At 42.4% G+C, this 22,389-nt stretch overlaps 4 protein-coding genes across 5 annotated transcripts; 2 read left to right on the top strand and 2 right to left on the bottom strand.

Moving 5' to 3' along the window:
* Positions 1 to 543: 543 nt before the first annotated feature.
* LOC109472769 lies at positions 544 to 2,776 on the bottom strand. Its single transcript, XM_019772623.1, has 2 exons — positions 1,082 to 2,776; positions 544 to 824 (listed from the first exon to the last, which is right to left on the bottom strand). Exons 1-2 carry the CDS (start codon positions 2,759 to 2,761, stop codon positions 732 to 734), a joined length of 1,773 nt encoding a protein of 590 aa, XP_019628182.1. The 5' UTR covers positions 2,762 to 2,776; the 3' UTR covers positions 544 to 731.
* Positions 2,777 to 4,612: 1,836 nt separating this feature from the next.
* Positions 4,613 to 11,864, top strand: LOC109472767 (F-box/LRR-repeat protein 2-like). Of its 2 annotated transcripts, none has more exons than XM_019772621.1 (12): positions 4,613 to 5,055; positions 6,098 to 6,261; positions 6,672 to 6,826; positions 7,182 to 7,300; positions 7,699 to 8,261; positions 8,682 to 8,837; positions 9,258 to 9,346; positions 9,554 to 9,725; positions 9,908 to 10,071; positions 10,601 to 10,684; positions 11,291 to 11,405; positions 11,732 to 11,864. In XM_019772621.1, the coding sequence occupies exons 1-12, from the start codon at positions 4,644 to 4,646 to the stop codon at positions 11,837 to 11,839; spliced, it is 2,301 nt and encodes a 766-aa protein (XP_019628180.1). In that variant the 5' UTR covers positions 4,613 to 4,643; the 3' UTR covers positions 11,840 to 11,864. The 2 variants fall into 2 exon arrangements, with proteins under 2 accessions (XP_019628180.1, XP_019628181.1); XM_019772622.1 differs by lacking the exon at positions 4,613 to 5,055 and adding an exon at positions 5,499 to 5,543.
* A 151-nt stretch (positions 11,865 to 12,015) lies between these two features.
* Positions 12,016 to 14,995, bottom strand: LOC109472770 (regulatory factor X-associated protein-like). Its single transcript, XM_019772624.1, has 3 exons — positions 14,252 to 14,995; positions 13,419 to 13,538; positions 12,016 to 12,318 (listed from the first exon to the last, which is right to left on the bottom strand). The coding sequence occupies exons 1-3, from the start codon at positions 14,639 to 14,641 to the stop codon at positions 12,232 to 12,234; spliced, it is 597 nt and encodes a 198-aa protein (XP_019628183.1). The 5' UTR covers positions 14,642 to 14,995; the 3' UTR covers positions 12,016 to 12,231.
* A 578-nt stretch (positions 14,996 to 15,573) lies between these two features.
* LOC109472752 lies at positions 15,574 to 21,997 on the top strand. Its single transcript, XM_019772596.1, has 8 exons — positions 15,574 to 15,695; positions 16,784 to 16,975; positions 18,772 to 18,983; positions 19,466 to 19,763; positions 19,936 to 20,095; positions 20,300 to 20,542; positions 20,762 to 20,981; positions 21,768 to 21,997. Exons 2-8 carry the CDS (start codon positions 16,803 to 16,805, stop codon positions 21,995 to 21,997), a joined length of 1,536 nt encoding a protein of 511 aa, XP_019628155.1. The 5' UTR covers positions 15,574 to 15,695; positions 16,784 to 16,802.
* Positions 21,998 to 22,389: the final 392 nt, after the last annotated feature.

The raw sequence follows: 22,389 nt of genomic DNA, 5'->3' as shown, positions 1-22,389 counted from the left end.
CTCAAGATTGAGTTACTGATGGGATAAACTGACCACCGGCGAAGTTCAAGCCAATGTTCATAATACAACTAATGATTATCAACTATCCGTAAAAATATATGTTTTAACTCGTGTATTAGCGTTGTTACTTTCCTGTATATCTTCGTACTAGTAGTAAGGCATACAATAAACTCACCAACATGTACAACAAGCTAGTCCCATGTTTATTATATGCAGATGACTTAGTCCTTATCTCTGAATCAAAACAAGGACTACAATCTGCCCTGAATAGATTAGAACAATACTGCCATACTTGGAAGCTAAATGTTACATATGGCACTGTCCTCGCATACAACACAAATGCGTCTCAAATTATTAACTCCATCCATCAGCGACTAAAAGACATTTACATCCAAACCTTCTTTAAAGAAATACACAATGACACCAGAGGTCGGTCCTGCTAAAAACAAACTGAGGACCTATAGACTGTCCAAGTCGGCCTACAATGAACAACGTATTTGTCGATACTGTAATCTAGATAGAATAGAAGATGAACTTCATTTTGTAGTAGAATGTAGTTTGTATAACAGTGCGAGAATTGAACTTTATAGACGGATAACATCGATGTTTCCCCACTTTACACACCTAAGTAATACAGACAAATTCACATTTTTAATTAACTTAGACAAACCCCCGATCCTTAAACTTGTATGTTCTTATCTTTTCAACATCACAGAGAAGCGTTTACTAAACTAGCCCTCCTCCTCGAGCTCCTCCATCGGCTCTTCTGTCTCGAGATCGTAGTGCTTCAACCACGATGGGGGCTTGCGAACCCTTGACTCTTTCTGTGAAACGAAGAAAATAATAATAATATAGTTTAATTATCGCCGTGTGGAAAAAAACAACATCAAATTATGGAGAAACAACTAGATACACTTATTATGTATTGACAATCCGCAGGTCTCTGATGTACCATCGTCTGACAAGACGAAAAAAAAATTTTTTTTTCTTGTGTTTACACCCTTTCTTTACAATCCTCCTGTGCCCCGTTTATAAGATCTTTCATATACGCCCGTGTAATTATCAGTTTGACGTTACCTACCACTGAGGGACCTTGGTCAGGTGCTGGCTGGCTTTGGTTCTCCTTGTCTTCATTCCGTCTCTTCTTCCTCGCTTCCAACTGTTCCTGTCGCTTTCGCTTCCTCTCCTCCTTCTCAGCCAGTTTTCTCTTAGCCTCGGCCTGCTTCTCTTCTTTCTTTCTCTTTTTCTCCTTCTCTTTTTGATCTTTCTCTTCACGTTTCTTAGCAAGCTCCGCCTTTCTTTGTGCTTTCCGCTCCTCCTTTTCCTTTTTCTCTTCTTCCTTCTGTTTTATTTCCTTCACTACGTCCCTGTCTGTTAATACTCTGCCGGTCAGCCTCCTCCTGGCTGTACGCTGGGTAGGTGCAGTTGTTACCGGGATCAGGATCTCCCTCAGAGACGGCGGGATTAGCCTTGAGATCAGCGGGCTCTGGAGAGGCTCGCATGACCTACAAGGCTCGTTGCAGGTTGGGCATGATGTTTTGCCTGCTGACTGTTGCTCGACACTTTGTTCCCCTTGGTGGTCCTCCTTGGGCTCACTCGGTCTTTCGGGTGTGTCCATCCCTACCCATCTGTCATCAATAGCATCTTCATCAAAGGGATATATGCCAGTTTTGGCGAAAGAACTCTTGATGATACTGGTTGTTACTGCTTCGTCATAAACGCTGGAGAACAACCTTGCAAAGTTCCTCTTCCCGACGCGGAACTGATGACTGGCCGCCTGCATGGTCTCAATGGTTGTGGCCCATTTCTTCTTGAGTGGAGCGAATATCCCCACATCCAGAGGCTGCAAGAAATGTGTAGTATGGGGAGGCAATCCAAGGAGTATTATGTCGTTACTCACCGCCGCCTCCAGGACCTTCAAGGAAAAGTGGCTGTAGTGCTGGTCGAGGATCAACACCACTGGACGTTCCTTGTGGCAGTGCTGCAAGAAGCTCTTGATGAACCATTGCTCAAACAAGTCGTCGTCTATGTAGCCTGACTCCGAGAATGAGTACAGGGCACCGGCCGGGCCTCCCGCTGTATACTGCCCCCCAGGAAATGATTTGTTGTATATCACCATGGGTGGAATCGTTTGACCAGCCGCCGACACACACACCAGGACAGATATGTGGTCTCTACCACCAGCGCGCCGTGAAGGGGACCTCTTCGAGCCTCTGGGGACTATGACCTTTGATACCTTGACAGACAGCTCAACGCCCGTCTCATCCACATTGTAAATCAGATGCGGTTTCTTGTCCTTGATCTTGTTTTCTGTCAATACCTGTTCCATACGCTCGAAATGATCGAACACAACACCTGGTCCAGAGAAAGACGCACGCTCCCTGTCCAGTTGATCTGGGGACCTGAGCGTGAGGTCAGGATGGCGCCTCCGAAAACCTCGCCACCATTTCTGGCCGGGACCAGACTCTGTGAACTTTGACGGTTCACTGCGTGCTTTGGATGCCTTAAGCTCAATTTCATGCGCAAGGGCTTTCATCGCTCTTACGGTGAGTGGGAAACCTTTGGCCGCCAAATACTTAGCGTATACCACTAATGCTTGTTCTTCATCGTCCGTTAGGATGGTAGGACGACCGACCGTGTCATCACGGGAGCGTCCCTTTATCCTGTCTCGTACTGTGGATTCTGGGATGCCGTGTTTCTTTGACAGAGCGTAGACGGAGATACTTGGGTTTTCGGCCAATGACTGTAATGCTGCTGACATGTCGTCCTCAGACCAACTCTTCTTACTTGACCGACACGCCATCTGACAATAAGATTACAAAAATTGGCCATGAACTGACGAAGTGTTTTGTTGGCAGTGACAGATGCCCCCCCCCCCCACATAATGCCACTATCGAATTAATTAGGTTCTGCTAAGTCAAAAACTTCACTTGTTAATAGTTAAATTGTTGTATACAACAACTGTTGTTTTGTTTAATTATTTACCTCAATAATGAACCTGTATTAACTTATAACCTTGTGGTGTTCGAATTCAAAATGAAGATTCTATCGTTCAACAAATTGGCTTGAACAGTCTTTCACGAAATTGTATCGCCCCCTCCACGATATGGATACACCTATTGTTGCTTGAATATTACTTAAACACAAAATTGTCAAAATGACGCCTATTAAAATGTTTACCTACCACGACTTCATGCGAAATAGCACGGAACTGCAAGCAAATCGACTCCGCGTTGTGCTACATGGTGGGGGTCACATGACTTCGAATCACTCCGAATCACGTGATCGATAAAAATGGCGGACCCGGAGATGTGGTTAAAACCGCACGTCGTGTTAGCTCCGATTATCCAGAAATAAAGACACTGGCAAGACAAAGGTGCGGATTGCTGTCAAGCTTTATTATCAACTTTTCTACATGCGGAGCCATCTAGGAATATAATATATTCTACACTGAATAATTCCACCGTGTTGAAGGACATGTTCGCAAGCTGTTCGCTCGTCAACACCCCTCAGAACGGCGAAATTCAAGCAAATTTTCAACCGTTGGTTGTTGGTTCTTCCGAACTAAGGCAAATGTCGTGACCCTGTGGTTTTGAAGAAAGTAACTTAACCAACTGTAACAGGCCCGTATCATGAATGGGCACTCATGCATATCGTAGCAATGCTTGTTTTTCAAACTACTTCGGTATTAGGGATACCTCGGAATTAGGGCACCCCCCGTTACCAAACCAACAGCAAGGAGGAACAGGAAGAGGGAGGGGGGCGAACACCCATTATCAAAGGTAACCCCACGCCGAACACAACGACAGTCACAGGAGATTCCCTGTCATCTAGAACACAATACTCGCCCATTCCACCTACAACTGACTCACCTATCGCAGCCTGCGCCAGCGGGGACGCAATATTCTCTATCGAAGTGCAAGAATTACTTCTCATCGCCGCCATCTTGTTTGGACTATTCCAATTAGCACACTGTACCCCAATGGAAGATGATTAGCTCCATTTGAATTTATCAACATGTCTTTTAAATGTGACAATATTCAGACATTAGCAGCAAATCTATCAAACGTGTGTTTTGTAAATAGAATTTTTCTCAATACACTCGTTTTAGTAAGAACATTACATAAAGTCCGTGTATATCTGGGCGGTGTGACTGATAATTGGAAGAGCCACAGTTGCCAAGATGGAGGACGACAGGTAAGTAGATGGCCGGTGTCTTCTTTAGGTTTCTACCTAGAGGATACCTTGAGGAGTCATGAGTGTCTACTTCTTTGGTGCCTGAAGTTAGCTTGTCTACGATTTGAACCCCTGAATGAGTCACATGTGAATAAGAATTGATAATGATAACTATGATGTTCATAATTTCTATCTTATTATTTGAACCAAGGTTCTTTATTTTTCAAACCAAGGAGGTCCTCTTCTTCTTTCGTCTCTCTCTCTTAATTTTCTACTGCAAAAAATTTGAGATATCTAGTGCCCTTGTCATATTTGGATAAGGCTATTGGAAGGATATTCATAAATTCTTTAATATATAAATTCTATAAGATTTTTTTTCACTAACTGTTATTGACAGTCACATTTTACCTGCCGGTATAATTTTTTCCTTCAGAAACCATAGTAGACGAACAACAACAGAGCAAGACATGTTTGCAATGTTTGAGGATGTAGAAAATTTGAGCATTGAGAATAACAACAACCTGTGTCAAGAACAAGAATGCCGTCCGTCAAGCAGCTCCATGCCTACTAGTGAATTTCAGAATGAGTCAGAAGATGTTGTTGTAAACAACAATGACACTACGGAAAACACTTCTCTGACATCAAGACTTGACAGCGATAAACGTCATCAAGAACATTGGACTCATACAGAATCAAAGACTGCTTGGATGAAACCTAAAGATGAGGATGGAAACTGTAATGTCATCAATCAAGACATAGCAGAATCTTCAGGAAAAGACTCAAGTACACCTGTATGCTATGATGACCAACGTGCAATTATATTACAACAATCTCAACCTTCATCATCATCTGCATCTGACACGTATAATTCTGTGCAAAGTAAGTGGAAAGGTGACGGCATAGATCTGGGAGAGTCACAAGATACACATGTTGGTTTGGCTGCTGCTGAGGCCACACCAATTTAATTTCTTGGTTAACGGATTTTTCAAGAAAAATAATGAAGCGGGCGGGCGAAAAAATAATAAAAATAAAAACAGGCCTAGGCATCCTATTATGGCCCCAAATGATACGATAGGAGCCATGAAGTCAACATACCAGGTTGGTTCAAAATTTAAGCAATGAATTTTGAACTTTTAATGATACCACTGCATTGAAAGATGAAATAACTTTAACTACTAGGATGAAAAGGACTGTTTTCAACTGTTCAGGGCAAAATATGAGCATTTTGCAGTTGATTCTGAATTTTTATTTTTATTTGCAAATCAGAAAAAAATGAAGCGGCGAATCCGTTAACCAAGAAATTAAATTGTTGTGGCCTGATAATGAAATATCTGGATGTACTCGTGACATCAATAGGCAAGATACAGGTAAGGTCACAGAACATATGGGTGAAATGTAGTCAATACTGGTAGTAGTTTGGGCACAAAGTAGTACAGCACAAAATATACTTCAGAAAGCTGGAGAGATTCTTCAGCTCAGTGCATGTATTAAACAGCTTAGGATGAGGCACTGAATATAATGGTTACACCAGTAATGCTCAAATGCATCAAGTTTGAGACCATTATACTTTATAGTTTTAATTATGGTGTTTGTCGGACTGGACATTGTTTTCCGCCAACCTGTTTGCTTGGTCACTGTAGATAGGTGCCTGGATATTGTTACCAAATATGTTAATGTGCATTGGCTGCAGTTCACATGACCCCTGCATAGCACGGTATATAAGAAGACTTTATGAGGCAAGGTGCCAGCAACCATTATACAAATGTACTAGTATCCTGAAAATTTTCAAGTTTTGTAACTTGCTTGTGCTCCCACTCTAAATTCTGAAGCATCAAATGGATTCCTTACCATGTAAATCCCTATCTATATACTGTACATGTTCTGCCATATATACCTTCAAATTATTCTGTATATTCTGCAGGACAAAGCTGCCAGACTGACTTGAGAAAGTCAGAGTCGTGTCAACCCAGACTTGATCATGAGGGATCTTCTGAAGGTCAAGTAAGCCATGAGGACGGGTCTCAAGGTCAAGCTGATGCTGCCATAAGCAAGGAGTCATTGCTGGAGTCAGCAGCCATGTTACAGGTACTACATGTACATTTTGTAGTAGTTAAGTTGAACGGGGAAATTTGTACATTGATACACTCAGTATGAAGGAGTTAGTATCCGATACAATAATTTGTAATTGTATGCCAATACAAATGTAACAAGATTCAGCTTTTCCCCTTTAGGCCTCCTTTTTTACATGTTACATGTTCTTGTCCTCGTGCCCAATTTATTAAAGACATCCAAAATTTGCAATTCAATAAGACAAAAATATTCTGAATGTCAGAAAAAAAGGGAATTCACTGAAAAATGAAAATTATTTTTTTCCTTACCTCTTAATTAATAACCTTTTCCCTGCTGCCTGTAACCAATAGAAAATTGGTATGTGTAGCCAAATAACTACCTTGGTGTTCTGAAGTGTTTTGTTAAATTTTCCATTGGATCCCCAGAGCCATGTGGTGATGTTGGAAGACCCCGCTCACCTGGAAGGTGCCATGTGTCTGGAGGGGGTAGAGGTACACCAGTCCACAGAGATGTTCAGAAATATATTTCTAACTCAGGTGCAGCAACAGTTGGAAGATCTGGACAGGGAGTTAAAGACACAGTAAGTCAAACTTTTAAGAAATCTCAAATCTCAGTGGGCACCAATAACCCTTTGACATTACTGGAAGGGAGAATAGGGTTGAATTTTTTTTCAGGTTGCCTGCTGCTAAGCCAAAAGACACAGTGTGCCATAAGCCAAGGCACTGTAAACTTTAATAGGGTCACTTTGTATGGAAAAAAAAAGATTGGTAACTTGCGCACCCAGTGAGGCAACCTGGCATCTCCCATAATGAAGACAGAAAGCAATTGGCTTGCACAGCAAGAAATGGGATATTTCAAAAACTGCAATTTCAAAGCATTTGCAAAAGTTGATTGAAAGCAATGGAATCTACTGCAGCTGTTTCTCTGTCTTACAGCCTGTCCAAGTCGGAGAGGTGTCTGATGTTACACAGAGACAAGATGAGCAGCTACATGCAGCAGGCTGAGACTTTCTTCAGCAGTGAGGATGCAGGGGACAGTGAAGGAGCAGCCAGGGGTGGGTACTGGTATATGTGTGTGTGTGTGTGTGTGTGTGTCCATGTATTTGAGTGTGTGTATGTCCATGTGTGTGAGGTGTGTGTTGTGTGTGCATGTACATGTATGAGTGTGTATCTGTGTCATAGTGTGCATGTGTGTCTGTATGCATGTGTGTATGTATCTGTGTCTGTGTGGGGGGTCTGTGTCTTTATAGGATCCTTTGAAACATTTCCTACGTTTTGAGGGGATGGTAGACTATTAAAGTTTTATTTTGTGACAATCTCTTTACATGCTGATTTTTGTTTGTTAAAGATGACGAATTGCAAAATTTTTGTCCATCATGAGTGGCATATTTCTGTCTTACTCTAAGAATGCTGGTTAGAACACTGCTTGATTGTTGTCCTCTGTATCATGCAGGACAGCAGGAAAAAGACTGGCAGGAGCCTCTTCATGAAGGTCACGGGCTGTCGCTGAAGGACATCTTGGACAGCGATTCTGAGGATTCACAGCAAGGAGACTTGGAAGGAGCTGACAGCCCTGCAGCTGGTGGTTACTGGAGGGAAGAGTTGGTGTTTGCAAATAAAATCCAGGAGTTAGAAATGGCAGTGGAGGAGAGGGTCACTGCTATAAGACCTCCGGGGGACATCGATGAGGAGGCTGAAGACACCAGATTCGGGGACCTCCCTGCAGAACTGGTGGTGCGAATCTTTTCATACCTGACCTTACAGGAGCTATGCGAGAGCGCGGCGCCCGTGTGTCGTGCCTGGTACCGCCACGCACACGACCCCCTCCTCTGGCAGGAACTGGACTTGGACTTTAACCACGACGTCAGGGCTGTGGACCTGTGTGCCATGATCAGGGGCGCCCCCTTGCTGAAGGTGTTGGTGATGCGAGGGAGAAATGAGCTGACCATTACAGAAGTGTCAGTGTTTGTGAAGTACTGTGGCATGCTGCAGCAGCTGGACATGGGCTTTTGCAAGGTGAGACACTGATGGAAACCTACTTGAATTGGGGGTATTTTTCTTAGATCTTTGACAGCCAAACAGAAAAAAAAGTTCAATCTCAGGGTCTGCCAAGCTCCGACATGTTGAGAGGGATATATATTGCAGTCATTTCTGACAGTAACGTAAAGCTAGCTACCAGCTCTGTGTATGAGGGAACTTTAGCCATCAGAGACATAAGCCTCAAAACCTCTGCACGTAGAAGAACAGAACAGTAATTGCGTAGGGATGGCCTGGTGTGCTTGGCTATAATAGAATGCAAGCTATAGCAAACAAAGACTCATTGTACTACAAGCAGTATATGAAAAAGTACCATTGTTCACTTCAGTTGAGGATGACTACTTTACCTTATAATACTGGCAAACAGTGTAATGTTGGTTTCCACGATCTCACTGGTAGGTCCTGGATCTGACCATGCTGCACATCATTGTGGACAGCTGTCCCCAGCTGGAGCTGGTTAATGTGGAGGGCTGTGACAGCATCAGGGATAGCTGTCTGACGGTGCTGTCCAGACTGCCCAAACTCACAGTTCTCAATCTGTCCCACTGTACCAGTGTAAGTGCCTGTTCTCTACCACTACCTTCTTCAGAGCTCTGTCTAGCTCAGACAGATGCATCCTTGGTTTTACTTATTATAAGAGTTAAGAAGAAAATTTATTTTTGAGAATAGGTTCTCTTGTGCATCAGCATCCTGATCTCTGTTGACAATGACTCCATTTGAGATCTAACGTTGTACATGTTTGAAAGAAAGAACTTCATTTGCACAACAAAAGTACAGCGACTTTTGTACGGTCTATAACTAGCAGACAATTGCAGACAGACACAAAAGAATTGACCCACATACAAGACTGTAGATGAATCAACTTATTCTATTGTACCTGTAATTTGTTTTCTAAGGTTTGAAGCTTCTTTGGTTTATATGCGATTCTACCAGATGGGAGTCTGTACCCTGATGTATTTGTTCCCTCTACTCCAGGTAACAGATGATGGGGTTTGCCACCTGGTCAGACACTGCCCAGGACTGACCTCTCTGAACATTGATGGTATCGCATGGATAACTGACAAGTTAGTACATTAGTTCATATATTATTGGAACATACAAAACATGAATTTAAGAATTGCCCAGTTAACAGGTACAATGTACCTACATATACATTATCAGCAGTTTCTTTCCTTTTGTCATGATACTCGTAATTGACAAAAGGATTCTCACCAGTACATTGAGCTTGTACAAAACATGTACATTACAAACATATTTTTAATCTGTCCCAGTGCTGTACAAGACATAGCTGCTTGCTGTCCCTCTATGAGACAGCTGTATCTGGATGGAGATGAGCTGACCGATGTCAGCATCACTGCTGTTACTGACAGCTGTGCACAGCTGGAACTGTTGGACATCTCCTTCTGTGAGGGAGTCACGGATCACTCTGTACAGAGCATTCCAGTAAGGAAGCACAAAATCCAAGATTTCATACCTCCATGAAATGTTAATGGAGTTTTTGTGAATTTCTTGTTTTATTCATTATTGTGTAGTGAACTCATTATTGTGAAGTGATTCTTCTACATAACAGCTAGTCAATATACAAACAAAAAGTGCCACATGTAAGCTTCACTTGTCCTGTGCAGAAACTGCAGCACCTGAAGCACCTGCGACTGAAGCGTGGCATGCAGCTGTCCTCAGCTGTCATGCTGCACCTGTTCAGGGGCGAGGCTCTTGCTGGGCTGACCTACCTGAACCTGACAGAGTGTACAGCTGTCAACAATGGGGTGGTGGAGAGGATCTCTAAATGGTGAGGATGGCAGTCACAACTGATGATCATGAATCTGTGACTTATCTATGTCTGTATAGCCACTACCGGTACACAACCACCCATCAGCATAATACACCAGTTTCAAAGATACACAGTGCCAGTTGGTTATTCTACAGTTAAATACTAGTACCTGTCACACCTAACTGTTGCACATCTAACTGTAGGCATTGCTTAAAGTGTATTTAGTGAGGATGCCTCTAATGTCCTTGGTGGCAGTGAATACTATGATATTTCTAGGAAGACAAATTTTCCAATACATGTACTCTGCTACAGTATTTCAACCACTGGGGGGTTTCAACTTATCCAAATTTTCACCTGAATAGCACCAAGGAATGACATGACCTGCATGGCTCAAGTATGATATTAGAGTTGTAGTACACGTCTACCAACATGTGTCAGATGAAATTTGCTGGTCCTATGCAAATGTTTTTGACATGCCAACTTTTTGAGTAAGCTCAACTAAAGTTTAATTTTCTCTCTACCATTTCCTTGTTTGTGGTGTTATCAGTTGTGCAGAGCTGAGAGAGCTGTACCTTTGTTGGTGTTGGGACATCACAGAGGAAGGACTGGAGCACATTGTTAACAACCTCAGGTACTCAGCACACCGATACGCTTGTCCAGCTACTTGTATAAAGTGGAGATACATTCCTCAACTTTGAACCACAAAACCTTTGGGCTTTGCCCGTACTATGTATGTTTCTCTACTGCTCCAACATTTTTTTTCTGAAAATAGAGAAACAACTCTCTAGACAAGTATTAGGCACAGTGAGGTCATTTCTCAAGCTAACAGACATCTTTGACACAGGAGTTGTCCCTCAGTAAGACACCTGGAGTCACATAGTTCCCATGTAGAACTTTTATTCAGCCTGTCACAAAAAGGTAAATTACTATATTATTAAGTGATACTAACTTCATGGACTTTTGTGATTTAGTTTCTGTATCCCACAGGGCAAAACCTGTCAAGACAGGCTGAATAAAAGTGTATGTGTGTGTAGAGCAACATACATGGTTAAAGTAAAACCCAGTATGCTATGGAATAGGGCTGATATGACCAGAAAATTGACTTTGAAAATCCAGTTTTACTGCCCTGTAATCACTTTGAATACCTTTAAGCCATCAAAGGAGGATGTCCCCACCACACCTGTATACTTAACTTGACAATGAGTCTAGTTTTTGTTACCTTGTTTCTTTGTTGCAGCAAACTGCACCACCTGGACCTGACAGGGCTTGATAAGATCAGTGGGGCGTGTCTGACCTACGTCCCCTCTACCCTCCCACACCTCACCTACCTGGACCTACAGCAGTGCAATAGGGTTAGTTCAGGGGCAGGGGTGCACAGTTATAGTTTATTAGGCCCCACTGATTTCATTTTATAGATGAAATCCGTGCGCACATTGATTTTCACCTGTTCTCCAACGAAAATTAACCTCCTACAACGAAGCCTGGGTGCCATCCTCTATAATCTATTGTGGCTACCAAGAAAAGGGAGCCTACATGTAACCATTGTTGGGGGTTTGGGAGGTCATATTAAGCTATGTGTGACAGGGGCTTAAGAGTCCAATTGAGCTGGTAACCAATTATTGACAAATGAACTGAAATGTGTCTTCCATACTCATGACTCCATTCACCTTCCCCACAGGTTCAAGATGAGGTTCTGTCCGCCCTGGTATCTGCGGAGCCTGGCCTGACGATCGTGGATTACTACGGCAACAACGTGCCAGACCTGCCGGAACAGTGCCGATCATGAGCTGGACCAGATATACGGCTGTCCTGTCTGAAATGAAAACTACTGTGACAACATCTGTCTTGTTCTGTAACCTGTATTACTCAACCTGTAGGACTGACATCCATACATGTGATATCACATCAAGTGGCTTGTAACGTTCATGCATGTACAGTCAAACTTGTCTTAGGGGTCGTCTTATCCAAAAAATCCGCAGCAAAAAATATCCGCTCATTTTATAATTGCCTGCCCCATCGACCTGACAAGTGATCCAGCCGGCGCCATTTTACATTGCGCAAAAATTTATCACTCTTACATCGTCTTGTATTCTAAGCACTGTCTTCATGTCACAGTGTACGTATTCATTTAGATGTCAATATCGTTGAAACTCTTTCAGTGAAACATTTCCCTGGACCTTAGGTGGCGTCCACGTGGTGAGAAGAGCAAAGTTCTTGCTGCTGCTGTCTGAGAAATTCCTGGACTTCTGGAGACTGTAGAAGGGTCTGGAATGTTAGGGGGAAAATAATTATTACTCGTTAAAGTGGAAACAATCCTATATACCAAATATCAAAGGTCTTCATTCACAACCACTTGTTTACAAGATCTGTTGTTTTGATGACTGTCTGTCATCTTTATCATGATGAAGTTGGTCATGGAAACATCTGCTTTTGTAAACAAGTGGTTTTGAATAAATAACTTTTATATTGTGAGTGATATTCAATCATTATAGCCTAGTACCATCCGGATTTTCGCTACGCAAAGCTGTACGAGCGTTGCGTAGCGAAAATCCGGATGGTACCCAGGCTACAATCATTCACCAATCTGAGGAAATTGTTTACGGACAAGCCTACCGTTTGAATGTTAATGTAATGCCTAACTGTAAACATATGATGCAAGATTGATATATAAGTTTATTTTTTATACCATTCTGAAATAATATTGCAAAGCTGTTAGAGTTTGACTACAGATCATAATCCAATAATATGAAGTGCACAATAAATGTGGCGATGAGAAATTCAAGCCATTGTTCAGTGTGTTATTTTGAATAATAATAATAGAGTAACCAGGATAAATTTTATGTGTGCTATCTAATATAGACCTTTACTGCTATTTCTTGGACAATTTTCATCATCATTTTAATACTATACAAATACATTTTTGAAGTTGTCCAAAACACAAGCTTAAGCTACATGAGGTGTCCCTTTATTTTTTGATACCACCAATAAATGCATGGAGCTACAACCAGCCTAGGATACAAAGCAAACAACGAACATACGAAAACTGCAGTTCATAAAACACAGAGGCAAAAAACATTACTTCTGTTCTATTCAGAACTCTGCTTTATCCAGAGCCAATCAGACACGGTTCTACTAGTAGTACATAGTCCATGCATAGATATCCATTCTAACCAGCAGCTTTATCCAGAAGTCCTGGATAGTCCATGTGAATCCAGAATCCTGCATGATCATCTTAACCCATTCAGGCATAAAATTAAACTACATGTAAGATACATGTAGTAGGCATGGTTCTGGACACAGCAACTTAACCCAAGGAAATGTTATTGCTCTTTTCGAGTTTTCAATGTACTAGATTTTGTACTTACTAATTTTTTCTCGTTGAGGACCTGTTCCAGCATGTTACACTGCCTGACAGGGGCATCGACCTCTCCGGAACCTTCTGTCAGGTTATCCAGGAGCATCTCCGTGGCCATCCCTCCTGGCAGCTGGGGAGGGGGTTATAATGTAATGTATGAATGAAGACCTTTATTACTGTGAAATGAATCACTTTTTTATTTATTTATTTATTAAGATTTACCACATTTGTGGAAGGATTGACATAACAGGTGACTATCACCTTTTCAAAGATGTCAACCCTGAGACCAGACTGTAATGTTTGAACCACTCACACCAGGAAGGTCCCCTACTCTTTTCGATAAGTGCGGTGGGCTCTTTAACGTGCGTGGGGTGTGGCTCTCCCAAACACGGGACCTCCATTTAACGTCCTATCCGAGGGACGTCCCTAGCCGAAGCTAAGTACTCATTTTCACCTGAGTGAAGTGAGGAAAGTCGTGTAAAGTACCTTTCCCAAGGGTACAACGTCGGGGCGCATGTTCGGACTTGTTCGGGTACGACCCGGGAATCGAACCTGGGTCTCCCCGTTTCATAGTCCAGTGATGTACCACTACACCACACGACGCCACTTTGTATTCGTGGTACCGGTACTTTTATATTCACGATTTTCACGGTCACTTTTGTAGTACAGTACCCTGAATTTATCATGGCGTGAGCATATAATTCAGTACCTTTTTTTCTTCTACACCTGCCACCACTTCTTGTGCTCGGGAAGAAGTCCCCTAGCATCCTGTTTTGGAACTGCAGGATGGGTTGTTTAAAAATCTTAGAGATTACTTCCTGAAAAAAGTAATCACAAATTTACCTCGTTCTTCTTCTTCTTGTAGGTGTCCTTGTAGAGTTTGTTCCTGTGCTTCTTACACAGCCATGTCTTCACCTTGCTCCTCTCCGTGGTCTCCCCACACCCTTCATGATGACACTTCTTCAGCGCCTTAAACCCGGAAGTACTACTGCCGGGACAAGAAACACTTGCTTCTTCACTCTCGTCTTTGTTAGTTCTTATTTCTGGGGTCGCCTTTTCTTTATTGTCATCCTTCGTCGTCTCGGATTCGCACTCAGTGTCCAGGGAAGAAGCGACACCCTCCTTTTTGTCCTCTTTCTTGAAGTAGTCCAGTTGTTTTTCTTGCTTTATGCTCAACTTTGCGCCCTCTGCCGCAGCGCTTGGTTCCCCTGCTTTCGGGTCGCGCGTAGTCATTGTCGCAAAATAAAATATGCAAAACAGCTTAAGAAATCCCACTGATTATATATAGGGTCCCTTCAGGTCGAGGAAAAGATATGTTTGATCCTTTGGAGCTCGTCAACGGAAAACGGTTTTCTTGGACCGACCCGGAAGTTGGCTAGATCTCGAGAAAAGTCGCCTTCGTTTCGTCGTTGCGATTCCAATGGGAAACTTTTGAATGCGACCTAGAGTTACTTCAAGCTCTCAACGGCTGATCTCTTACCTCTCAGACGAAATGGATGTTAACTGCGGGAGAAACGGTGGAAATGGTACAGAAAGCCGGTCTGAAAAATCTAAAACATCCGAAATGCCGCCATTGTGAATGATGCATTCTGGGCTTTGGACTGTGCCACTTTACCAGAGGAGGAGTGACGTTAATAGTAATAATGTCAATGATAGTCAAGATGCACTTAGTAGGAGAATTGTTTTCCATAAATCATTAAATCATGTAGCGTTATGTGCAACCAACACCATTCACACACGATAAACGTTACACCAATGATTCAACCTGTCCCTAGTGCTGAACACCATCCACACATCGCTTGACAGCTGTCCTTAGTCAGTGCTGAACATCATCCACACACGGGCAAACACATCCTTGGTGAAAAATAAAAATACAAAATTTACGGAGGTTCAAAATTTGTCATGGAGGTGTAAGATCTCAAAACCCTTGTTTCAACTATCTCGATCGTTGATCGTACAGTTCTTGCCTGTAACGTTACATGGCATCATCTAACCGTAACATTGCTCGGGCCAGCAAGTACAAGGAGCCCCGTAGCAGATTGGATGGTACCCGGCTAGTATAGTTCATCCTATTCAGTCTAAAGTCAATGTATGTTCTTATCTTGTGTAATTTGTAATTGTACTTGAACAGTTCTGGTGCTCAGAGAGTAAGAACCAAGGAAGAACGCCCTCTTGAGACAGACGACGGTAGCGCAGAGGGAGATAAAGCGGCTGGCAGATCAGTACACGAACCTACTAAATCCGCCAAGCCCTAAAACTACAACAGGAGAACGTCAAACTGAAACAGGTAGGAACCAATATAATACACGGCTACATGCATATGTTCATGGACTTGTTAGTACTTTAATCATATAACCTGTATCTTGTTGCATTTTGTCTGACCAAGGACGTTTTATGGTTTGACCCTGACCTTTTCCTTCATGACCTCAATGATATTAGAACCACAGGTCCCCGTAGATTTCCTGAGATATGCATGGGGTTAAACAACTGCATACAGCGCAACAAAAAGTCCTCACATAGATACATAATGTTTATCTTTTTTTTTTCATATCTCCAGGCTTTGCCCAGTAACAACCGTGTAGATATTTCGTGTCAGTTGCATGTACATTTAGTTACGGACACACTCACTACTCTGCGTTTTGGCTACATTTTGATACATTTCGCGTGGAGTCACTAAATTCGTTTCTTGGTATAAGAACCTGTATGAACGCGGCTACCGCTTTCAATATGATAAGTGGCATGATAGCAGTCAAGTATAGACAGAAAGAGGGTTTTATTTCAGGGTACAGACTTGTTAAAAATTGTCAAATTTGAAATTTCGAACTCCATGATTTGAAGGATGGGGCCCAGGCGTCAGGTTTCATTTTTCGTGCTGCTGGGGTCAGTCGTGAAGTGATGTTGCAACTTTTCAACCGCTGTTTGTTTGGGAAAGATTATAAAACGAAGGGCTCAAGTTTTAACGACACAAATAGACTTTCTGGAAGCCTTCCAACAAAAAATACTCATGATCATATCAGAGTATCTAAGAGGTAAGCAAAAAGTTGAATGTATATGGAACTATGACAGCAATGTCAATACATATTATGTCTGAGGTTTGAAATTTATAGTAAGGCCATGTTGATTTGATTATATCGATGACATCCACCGGGAAACCCCAAAACTGATGCAAGCGTGAAAAAAAGTTTGGCAAAAAGAAATTTCCTTCCTTATAAAATCTAAGTGGTCACGAAGGTTGAACTTGACTATACATACAGAGTATTGTGTGGCCAATGATAGACTATTCATTTCCGAATTCGTTTCTTCACATTTTCTCTTTTTTTCCATTGGAATTGATTTGGGCGTTCTAAGACATTAGTATCATTGTTGTGATTACAGATTCCAAAGGTCTTGAACAATGGAGTCACCTCGATCACGACACCTCTTCTGTGTCATCGCGTTCCTGATTGGCTGGTTCTTGGGTTGCATCTTTACGTCACATTACACAATCTTCTGGGACAACAAATGTTCAGAGAGACCAACGCCAAGACGAGAAGATTCGCCATATGAAGGCTTACCATGGATGAAACCGTAAGTAGTATCAGTAGCGTAAGTACTATCAGTAGCGTAAGTACCATCGGTAGCGTAAGTACTATCAGTAGCGTAATTACTATCAGTAGCGCGCGTAAGTACTATCAGTAGCGTAAGTACCATCGGTAGCGTAAGTACTATCAGTAGCGTAATTACTATCAGTAGCGCGCGTAAGTACTATCAGTAGCGTAAGTACCATCGGTAGCGTAAGTACTATCAGTAGCGTAAGTACTATCAGTAGCGTAAGTACCATCGGTAGCGTAAGTACTATCAGTAGCGTAAGTACTATCAGTAGCGTAAGTACTATCAGTAGCGTAAGTACTACGTACTACCAGTATAGCGTAAGTACATGTACTATCAGTAGCGTGAGTACTACATGTATCAGTAGCGTAAGTACTATCAGTAGCGTAAGTACCATCGGTAGCGTAAGTACTATCAGTAGCGTAATACTATCAGTAGCGCGCGTAAGTACTATCAGTAGCGTAAGTACCATCGGTAGCGTAAGTACTATCAGTAGCGTAAGTACTATCAGTAGCGTAAGTACCATCGGTAGCGTAAGTACTATCAGTAGCGTAAGTACTATCAGTAGCGTAAGTACTATCAGTAGCGTAAGTACTACATGTACAGTATAGCGTAAGTACATGTACTATCAGTAGCGTGAGTACTACATGTATCAGTAGCGTAAGTACTATTAGTATCATAAGTACTATCAGTAGCGTAAGTACTATCAGTAGCATAAGTACTATCAGTAACGTAAGTACTATCAATAGCGCAAGTATTATTAGTAGCGAAAGTATAACTTGTTTCATTCAGTAGTTGTCAGTTTTCTATTATTGTACTGTACCATCTTTGACTCATTCGGGCATGATTCTGCAAATGAAGAATTATACACCGGAACTAGTACGCGCACAAGCATTGAATATTATGTGCGTACGTGCTATTGCATGGCAACATGTCATAATGTTCAAAGAACGGCTCAAAGACACGTTTGTTTCTGGCTGGAGGCAAAATATCAGAAATTACAGCAAACTGAAAACCTACTTCAAAGTCAAATCTGACTTCGTTTTGAGAAATATCTTTCACTAATACAAAACAAATCTTTCGCCGCCAATATAACCAAAATACGAATTAGTTCACACTGTTTAGAAATAGAGAAGGGACGCCATAACAATGTACCAGCCACTCACAGATGTTGTCCTATTTGCAAAGATATTGTAGAAGATGAATTGCATTTTATGTTAACATGTCCAGCTTACAATGAAGAAAGACAAACACTTATGAACTCTATCACCAACAGCACAAGTATTACATTACCTAAGACAGTCTCAGATACCTTTACTTTTCTTATGTCATGCCCCGATGCAATCTCACCATATATAGGCCAATATATTTCTAACGCCTTAGTTAAAAGAAACAATGTCATTTCCGAAACAGTCAACTGATTGCTTACACATAACAATGGAATCAACTATATATATATATATATATCCATTATACTAGTAATACTTAAGTATAGGACAGAGTAGTATTTAGTTGTAGATTTACAGAACCCCTGTATAATGTTTGCCATTCCTTTTGTATACTAGTACGATGTAACTTAAGTTCGATTCATATACAGCATGAATGTAGTACTCTTTTACGCATTAGTTTAGATTTTAGATTTGTACTTAGTACCGCTAATTGCCATACGATGTATCCGTACATTAGTTGTGCAATAAACTTTGACTTGACTTGACTAATGATGTTTGTAATGTAATCATAACGCGATTTTTTTTTGTTTTTGCTTTCATTTCCAGACTCGCGCGACATTCTGACGGACGTCCAGAGAAGATCTTTCTGGACGTGGGCGGTAACGTCGCCTCGAGTGTGCAGATGCTGCGGGAGACGTACCCCGGCGGGAAGGAGTTCTTCGTCCACTCCTTCGAGCTGGACCCCAGGATGGCTCCCTACTTCTCTCCCTATCCCGACCACGTGCTGCACTGTCCGATTGCTGCCTCCAACAAGACCGGTAGGCAAAATTAATGTTAACGTTACTCGACCAAAACTTTGCTACTCGAGTGTTGCAACCGCCCGAACTCAGACGTCCCGCTGTCGCGAGCTCGACGCGTTCTCTTTATTATATACACATTTTTAAATTGTCGGGGACTCTCGCTGAGCTGTCGGTCGGCGACTTCGGAGTTGTCGGCAGAAAATTTGAGTCCCGCTGACGGGAATTCTCTTTACACGGCGTTCTCGCTATCGGCAGCCCCGCTGTCGCGAGAAGCTATGTGTATAGTGGGTCATATACACTTCTATCATCAGACTCAATGTAATTTCAGAGATGCAAAATAAAACAAAAAATATTCTGGATGAGGACATTTGTCTGATATTGGCCTTAATGCCATGTTGATGTCATGCATGAGGTCGTGGAAGTCTGGTTTATTTTGTATTACGCAGTGTTCCACCTGGATATCTTAAACCCTAACATTGCATGCTTCGTTCCTCCCACAGGTCAAATGACGGCATACGCCGAGGCCGCCTGGTCACCAGACATTGGACTGTACCACAGGAAGTACGTGAAATGGGGAGGAGGCACGCTGTTCGTCCGTGACGACGTGAAAAATGACAAAGATGGCGGCCCGCAGAAGTTGACTCACCGCCACACAGTCGACACCTTGGACCTGTCCAGCTGGATCCAGGACAACACCAGGCCGGAGGACTACGTGGTCCTGAAGATGGACATAGAAGGTGGAGAGTTCGATGTCTTGGAGAAAATGCTGGAAGATGGCACCTTCAAGTGGATTGATAAGTATTGAAAAATTGAATTGTTGATTGTATCTCACTGTTCTTCGAGAAATGACTTCAAACAGTCTCTAAGAAAAAAAAGGAAGAGTTTTGATCCTATACTTCGCTGATACCAAGATATCGTCAGAATTTCTTTCGATCTGTTCATTATACATATAACTTCCCTTCATGTTAAGGTATTACGGCGAGTGGCATCTCAAGTGGTCTGTGGCAGGTTGGAGCATGGAACAGAAGAAAAAACTCATCGCTGACTTGAGGAAAAGTATCACCATCCCGACTCTAAGTTGGGAGGGGGAAAGGCGTAACTACGCAGACTTTGAAGCCATCCAAGTCCCGGTAAGTATTTGGCCACATACGATGGTGAACTGAGGGCATTTTTGGGTGCGTATGTTGCGAAAATATATAGATTCTTGTCGGTATTTGTTAGTCAAAGTTCCTTCCCACACCTATATATGGCGAATAGAGCGGCGCCATAAAATTAAGTCAGTGTGACCTTAACGCATGTAAAGTGGGCCTAATTCTACTGTTCACATTGTACAGGTCCCAGCAGACGTGCCAGGTTCACCAGGAACGGTCATCTCCGGGTGTCCGGGCGGAGTAAAACGTGTCACCGTTACGGTACAAGCCGGGATGAACGGCAAGGCTGCCTGTAAGCTGGTGGAGACCATCGCGGAGCACAGCAGTAACCTGCCGGCCACCCTGTTCCTGTACGGGGACTTTGTGGAGGCCTACCCCGACCTGGTGGCGCGCTGGGCCGGGAGGTTCACCATAGGAATACGAGAGGTTTGCAGACTACACAAAATCCATTCTTTACGCACATATCAAAGCATGCGTAAAGATTTTGTTTCTTCACTTGTGTGTACCTTTATGCAAGGTTTCAGATAGGATTTCGCGCAGTTTTGGTGGCCTGAACTTACTGCCCGGCCCGCTCCTGCTTTTTTGTCAATGACTGCAAAACGCTACATAGATTATGCTAATATATATACAAATTGTGCCGCACAGAGCCAACCTTTTACTCACGGTCACTTCGCCATGATGGGGGCCAACTGGGTACGCATGAGTCTGGTGAGCGCCATCTTGCGGCATCGCGAGGTAGGACTGCAGCCCGCCTACTACCTACCTGACGTCATGACCGCCAGAGTCCGGGATGTAGCGCGAGGGAGAGGACTGAGGATCATTCAGCCAACCGTCAGATTTCCTCCGGTCAACAGGACCACTAACGGTAAGCAGGGTCCAGGAGTTTCATATGGGCGTAAGTTATGCTTATAACTAGTTAAAGGCAAAAAAAAATGTGGAGGAGGAAATATGTCTTGTATTGACATTCACTGCCATGCATTTTAGCATATTTTTTGGTCATCATTTCATACTTGAAGAAATTAATTTTTTTTATTTATTTAACCAGTAATTACAACTCAGGCCAACTTGGCCTGCTTTTCAGGTAATCCTGGATACATATAAAAATACACACAACAAATATACATTACATAAACTATTACTAAAATTACAACATCCTAAACATCAAGAGTGTCAAATCCTGCACCTAATGCTCTGTATAAAAGTCCTAAGAAGTCCTGCTCCTAATGATCTGTAGTAAAAGTCCTGAGAAGTCCTGCTTCTAATGTTCTGTTTAAAAGTCCTGAGACTAAGGAGCTGTCGTTGCTGTAGCGGAAGAGTGTTCCACAGGTAAGGACCATAGTACTGTAGACTGCTCCGGTATGCCGTGACTCTTGCTGGTGGACAGAAGAGTAGGTGAGGGTCGTAGTCCCTAAGACGCTTTAACTCTGAGCGAGTAGTCCGTACGCTTAATGTTGGAGGAGTCTCCCACTTCAACAGAGATGCCATGTACACCGGCGCACTACCACGAATTAAAAAGCTCCAAAACAAGCTACGTAAGGAAAGTCGCTTGTTTATTAAAAAATTGTTTTATGTGTACTCTGGTTTTGTCGGCCTTGTCAAGGATCAGAAATTATGATACCCACAAAAAACTATGCTAACTTTTTTTATACAGAACGCCTGATGACAGAGGAGAATTACTACAAGTTCACAGACGTCATGCGTGTGCCTCGCGCTCTGCGAATGCTGCATGACCAGCTGTCTCCGGCAGGTGGCGTCCTGACCCTGGACTCCGACTACCCCGACAGCTACCTGATAGCTGGATATCTGCTGGATTATCTGTATGAGAACTCCGGATTCGATATTGTCAGCCTCTCAGACTGTATTGAAGAAAAACTCAAATGATGTTTCAAATATTAGCGGTGAATATTTGTCCTGCCGATTTATATAATTATAATTATTGTTTTCCAAATATGGTCATGATCAACAAGAGGAAAGAGTCACATTTCATGTTTCAGGAATTTTTATGTTATCATTTGCTAATTTGAGAGTTGTCCTGAAGCCAACTAACAGTAAGCAGACGTCCCCTAGCGGGTATCTTTCGACCTGCAGCTGCGATTTTGTTGGTGAATTACTTAGAAAACGTCTAGATAAAAATCTGGTTGATATACAGCTTTATAAAGACAAGGTGGTCGTGAAGGTTGAACAAATGACTAAACACACAGAGTAATATTTTATTGGCATTGTGAATAATAGACTCTTCATTTTCATTCCTTCACATTTTCGTCTTGTCCTTT

Source organism: Branchiostoma belcheri, unplaced genomic scaffold (assembly GCF_001625305.1).
Source record: "Branchiostoma belcheri isolate BF01 breed outbred unplaced genomic scaffold, Haploidv18h27 scaffold280, whole genome shotgun sequence".
Taxonomy (NCBI): Eukaryota; Metazoa; Chordata; class Leptocardii; order Amphioxiformes; family Branchiostomatidae; genus Branchiostoma; species Branchiostoma belcheri.
Note: the sequence above shows the minus strand (reverse complement) of the source record. Positions and strands in the feature narration are given on the sequence as shown.

What these genes read in the sequence shown, in the direction of transcription:
- LOC109472752 (XM_019772596.1), top strand. Translation starts at nt 16,803, where the DNA reads ATGGAGTCACCTCGATCACGACACCTCTTCTGTGTCATCGCGTTCCTG. An exon ending in GGCTTACCATGGATGAAACC is followed by an intron (nt 16,976 to 18,771) that starts GTAAGTAGTATC and finishes TTTCATTTCCAG; the next exon opens with ACTCGCGCGACATTCTGACG. An exon ending in ACCTTCAAGTGGATTGATAA is followed by an intron (nt 19,764 to 19,935) that starts GTATTGAAAAAT and finishes CTTCATGTTAAG; the next exon opens with GTATTACGGCGAGTGGCATC.
- LOC109472770 (XM_019772624.1), bottom strand. Translation starts at nt 14,641, where the DNA reads ATGACTACGCGCGACCCGAAAGCAGGGGAACCAAGCGCTGCGGCAGAG. An exon ending in ACAAGAAGAAGAAGAACGAG is followed by an intron (nt 13,539 to 14,251) that starts GTAAATTTGTGA and finishes CCCCCTCCCCAG; the next exon opens with CTGCCAGGAGGGATGGCCAC. An exon ending in TCCTCAACGAGAAAAAATTA is followed by an intron (nt 12,319 to 13,418) that starts GTAAGTACAAAA and finishes CTAACATTCCAG; the next exon opens with ACCCTTCTACAGTCTCCAGA.
- LOC109472767 (XM_019772621.1), top strand. Translation starts at nt 4,644, where the DNA reads ATGTTTGCAATGTTTGAGGATGTAGAAAATTTGAGCATTGAGAATAAC. An exon ending in CAGTGAAGGAGCAGCCAGGG is followed by an intron (nt 7,301 to 7,698) that starts GTGGGTACTGGT and finishes TGTATCATGCAG; the next exon opens with GACAGCAGGAAAAAGACTGG. An exon ending in TGGACATGGGCTTTTGCAAG is followed by an intron (nt 8,262 to 8,681) that starts GTGAGACACTGA and finishes TCTCACTGGTAG; the next exon opens with GTCCTGGATCTGACCATGCT.
- LOC109472769 (XM_019772623.1), bottom strand. Translation starts at nt 2,761, where the DNA reads ATGTCAGCAGCATTACAGTCATTGGCCGAAAACCCAAGTATCTCCGTC. An exon ending in CTGACCAAGGTCCCTCAGTG is followed by an intron (nt 825 to 1,081) that starts GTAGGTAACGTC and finishes TTCGTTTCACAG; the next exon opens with AAAGAGTCAAGGGTTCGCAA.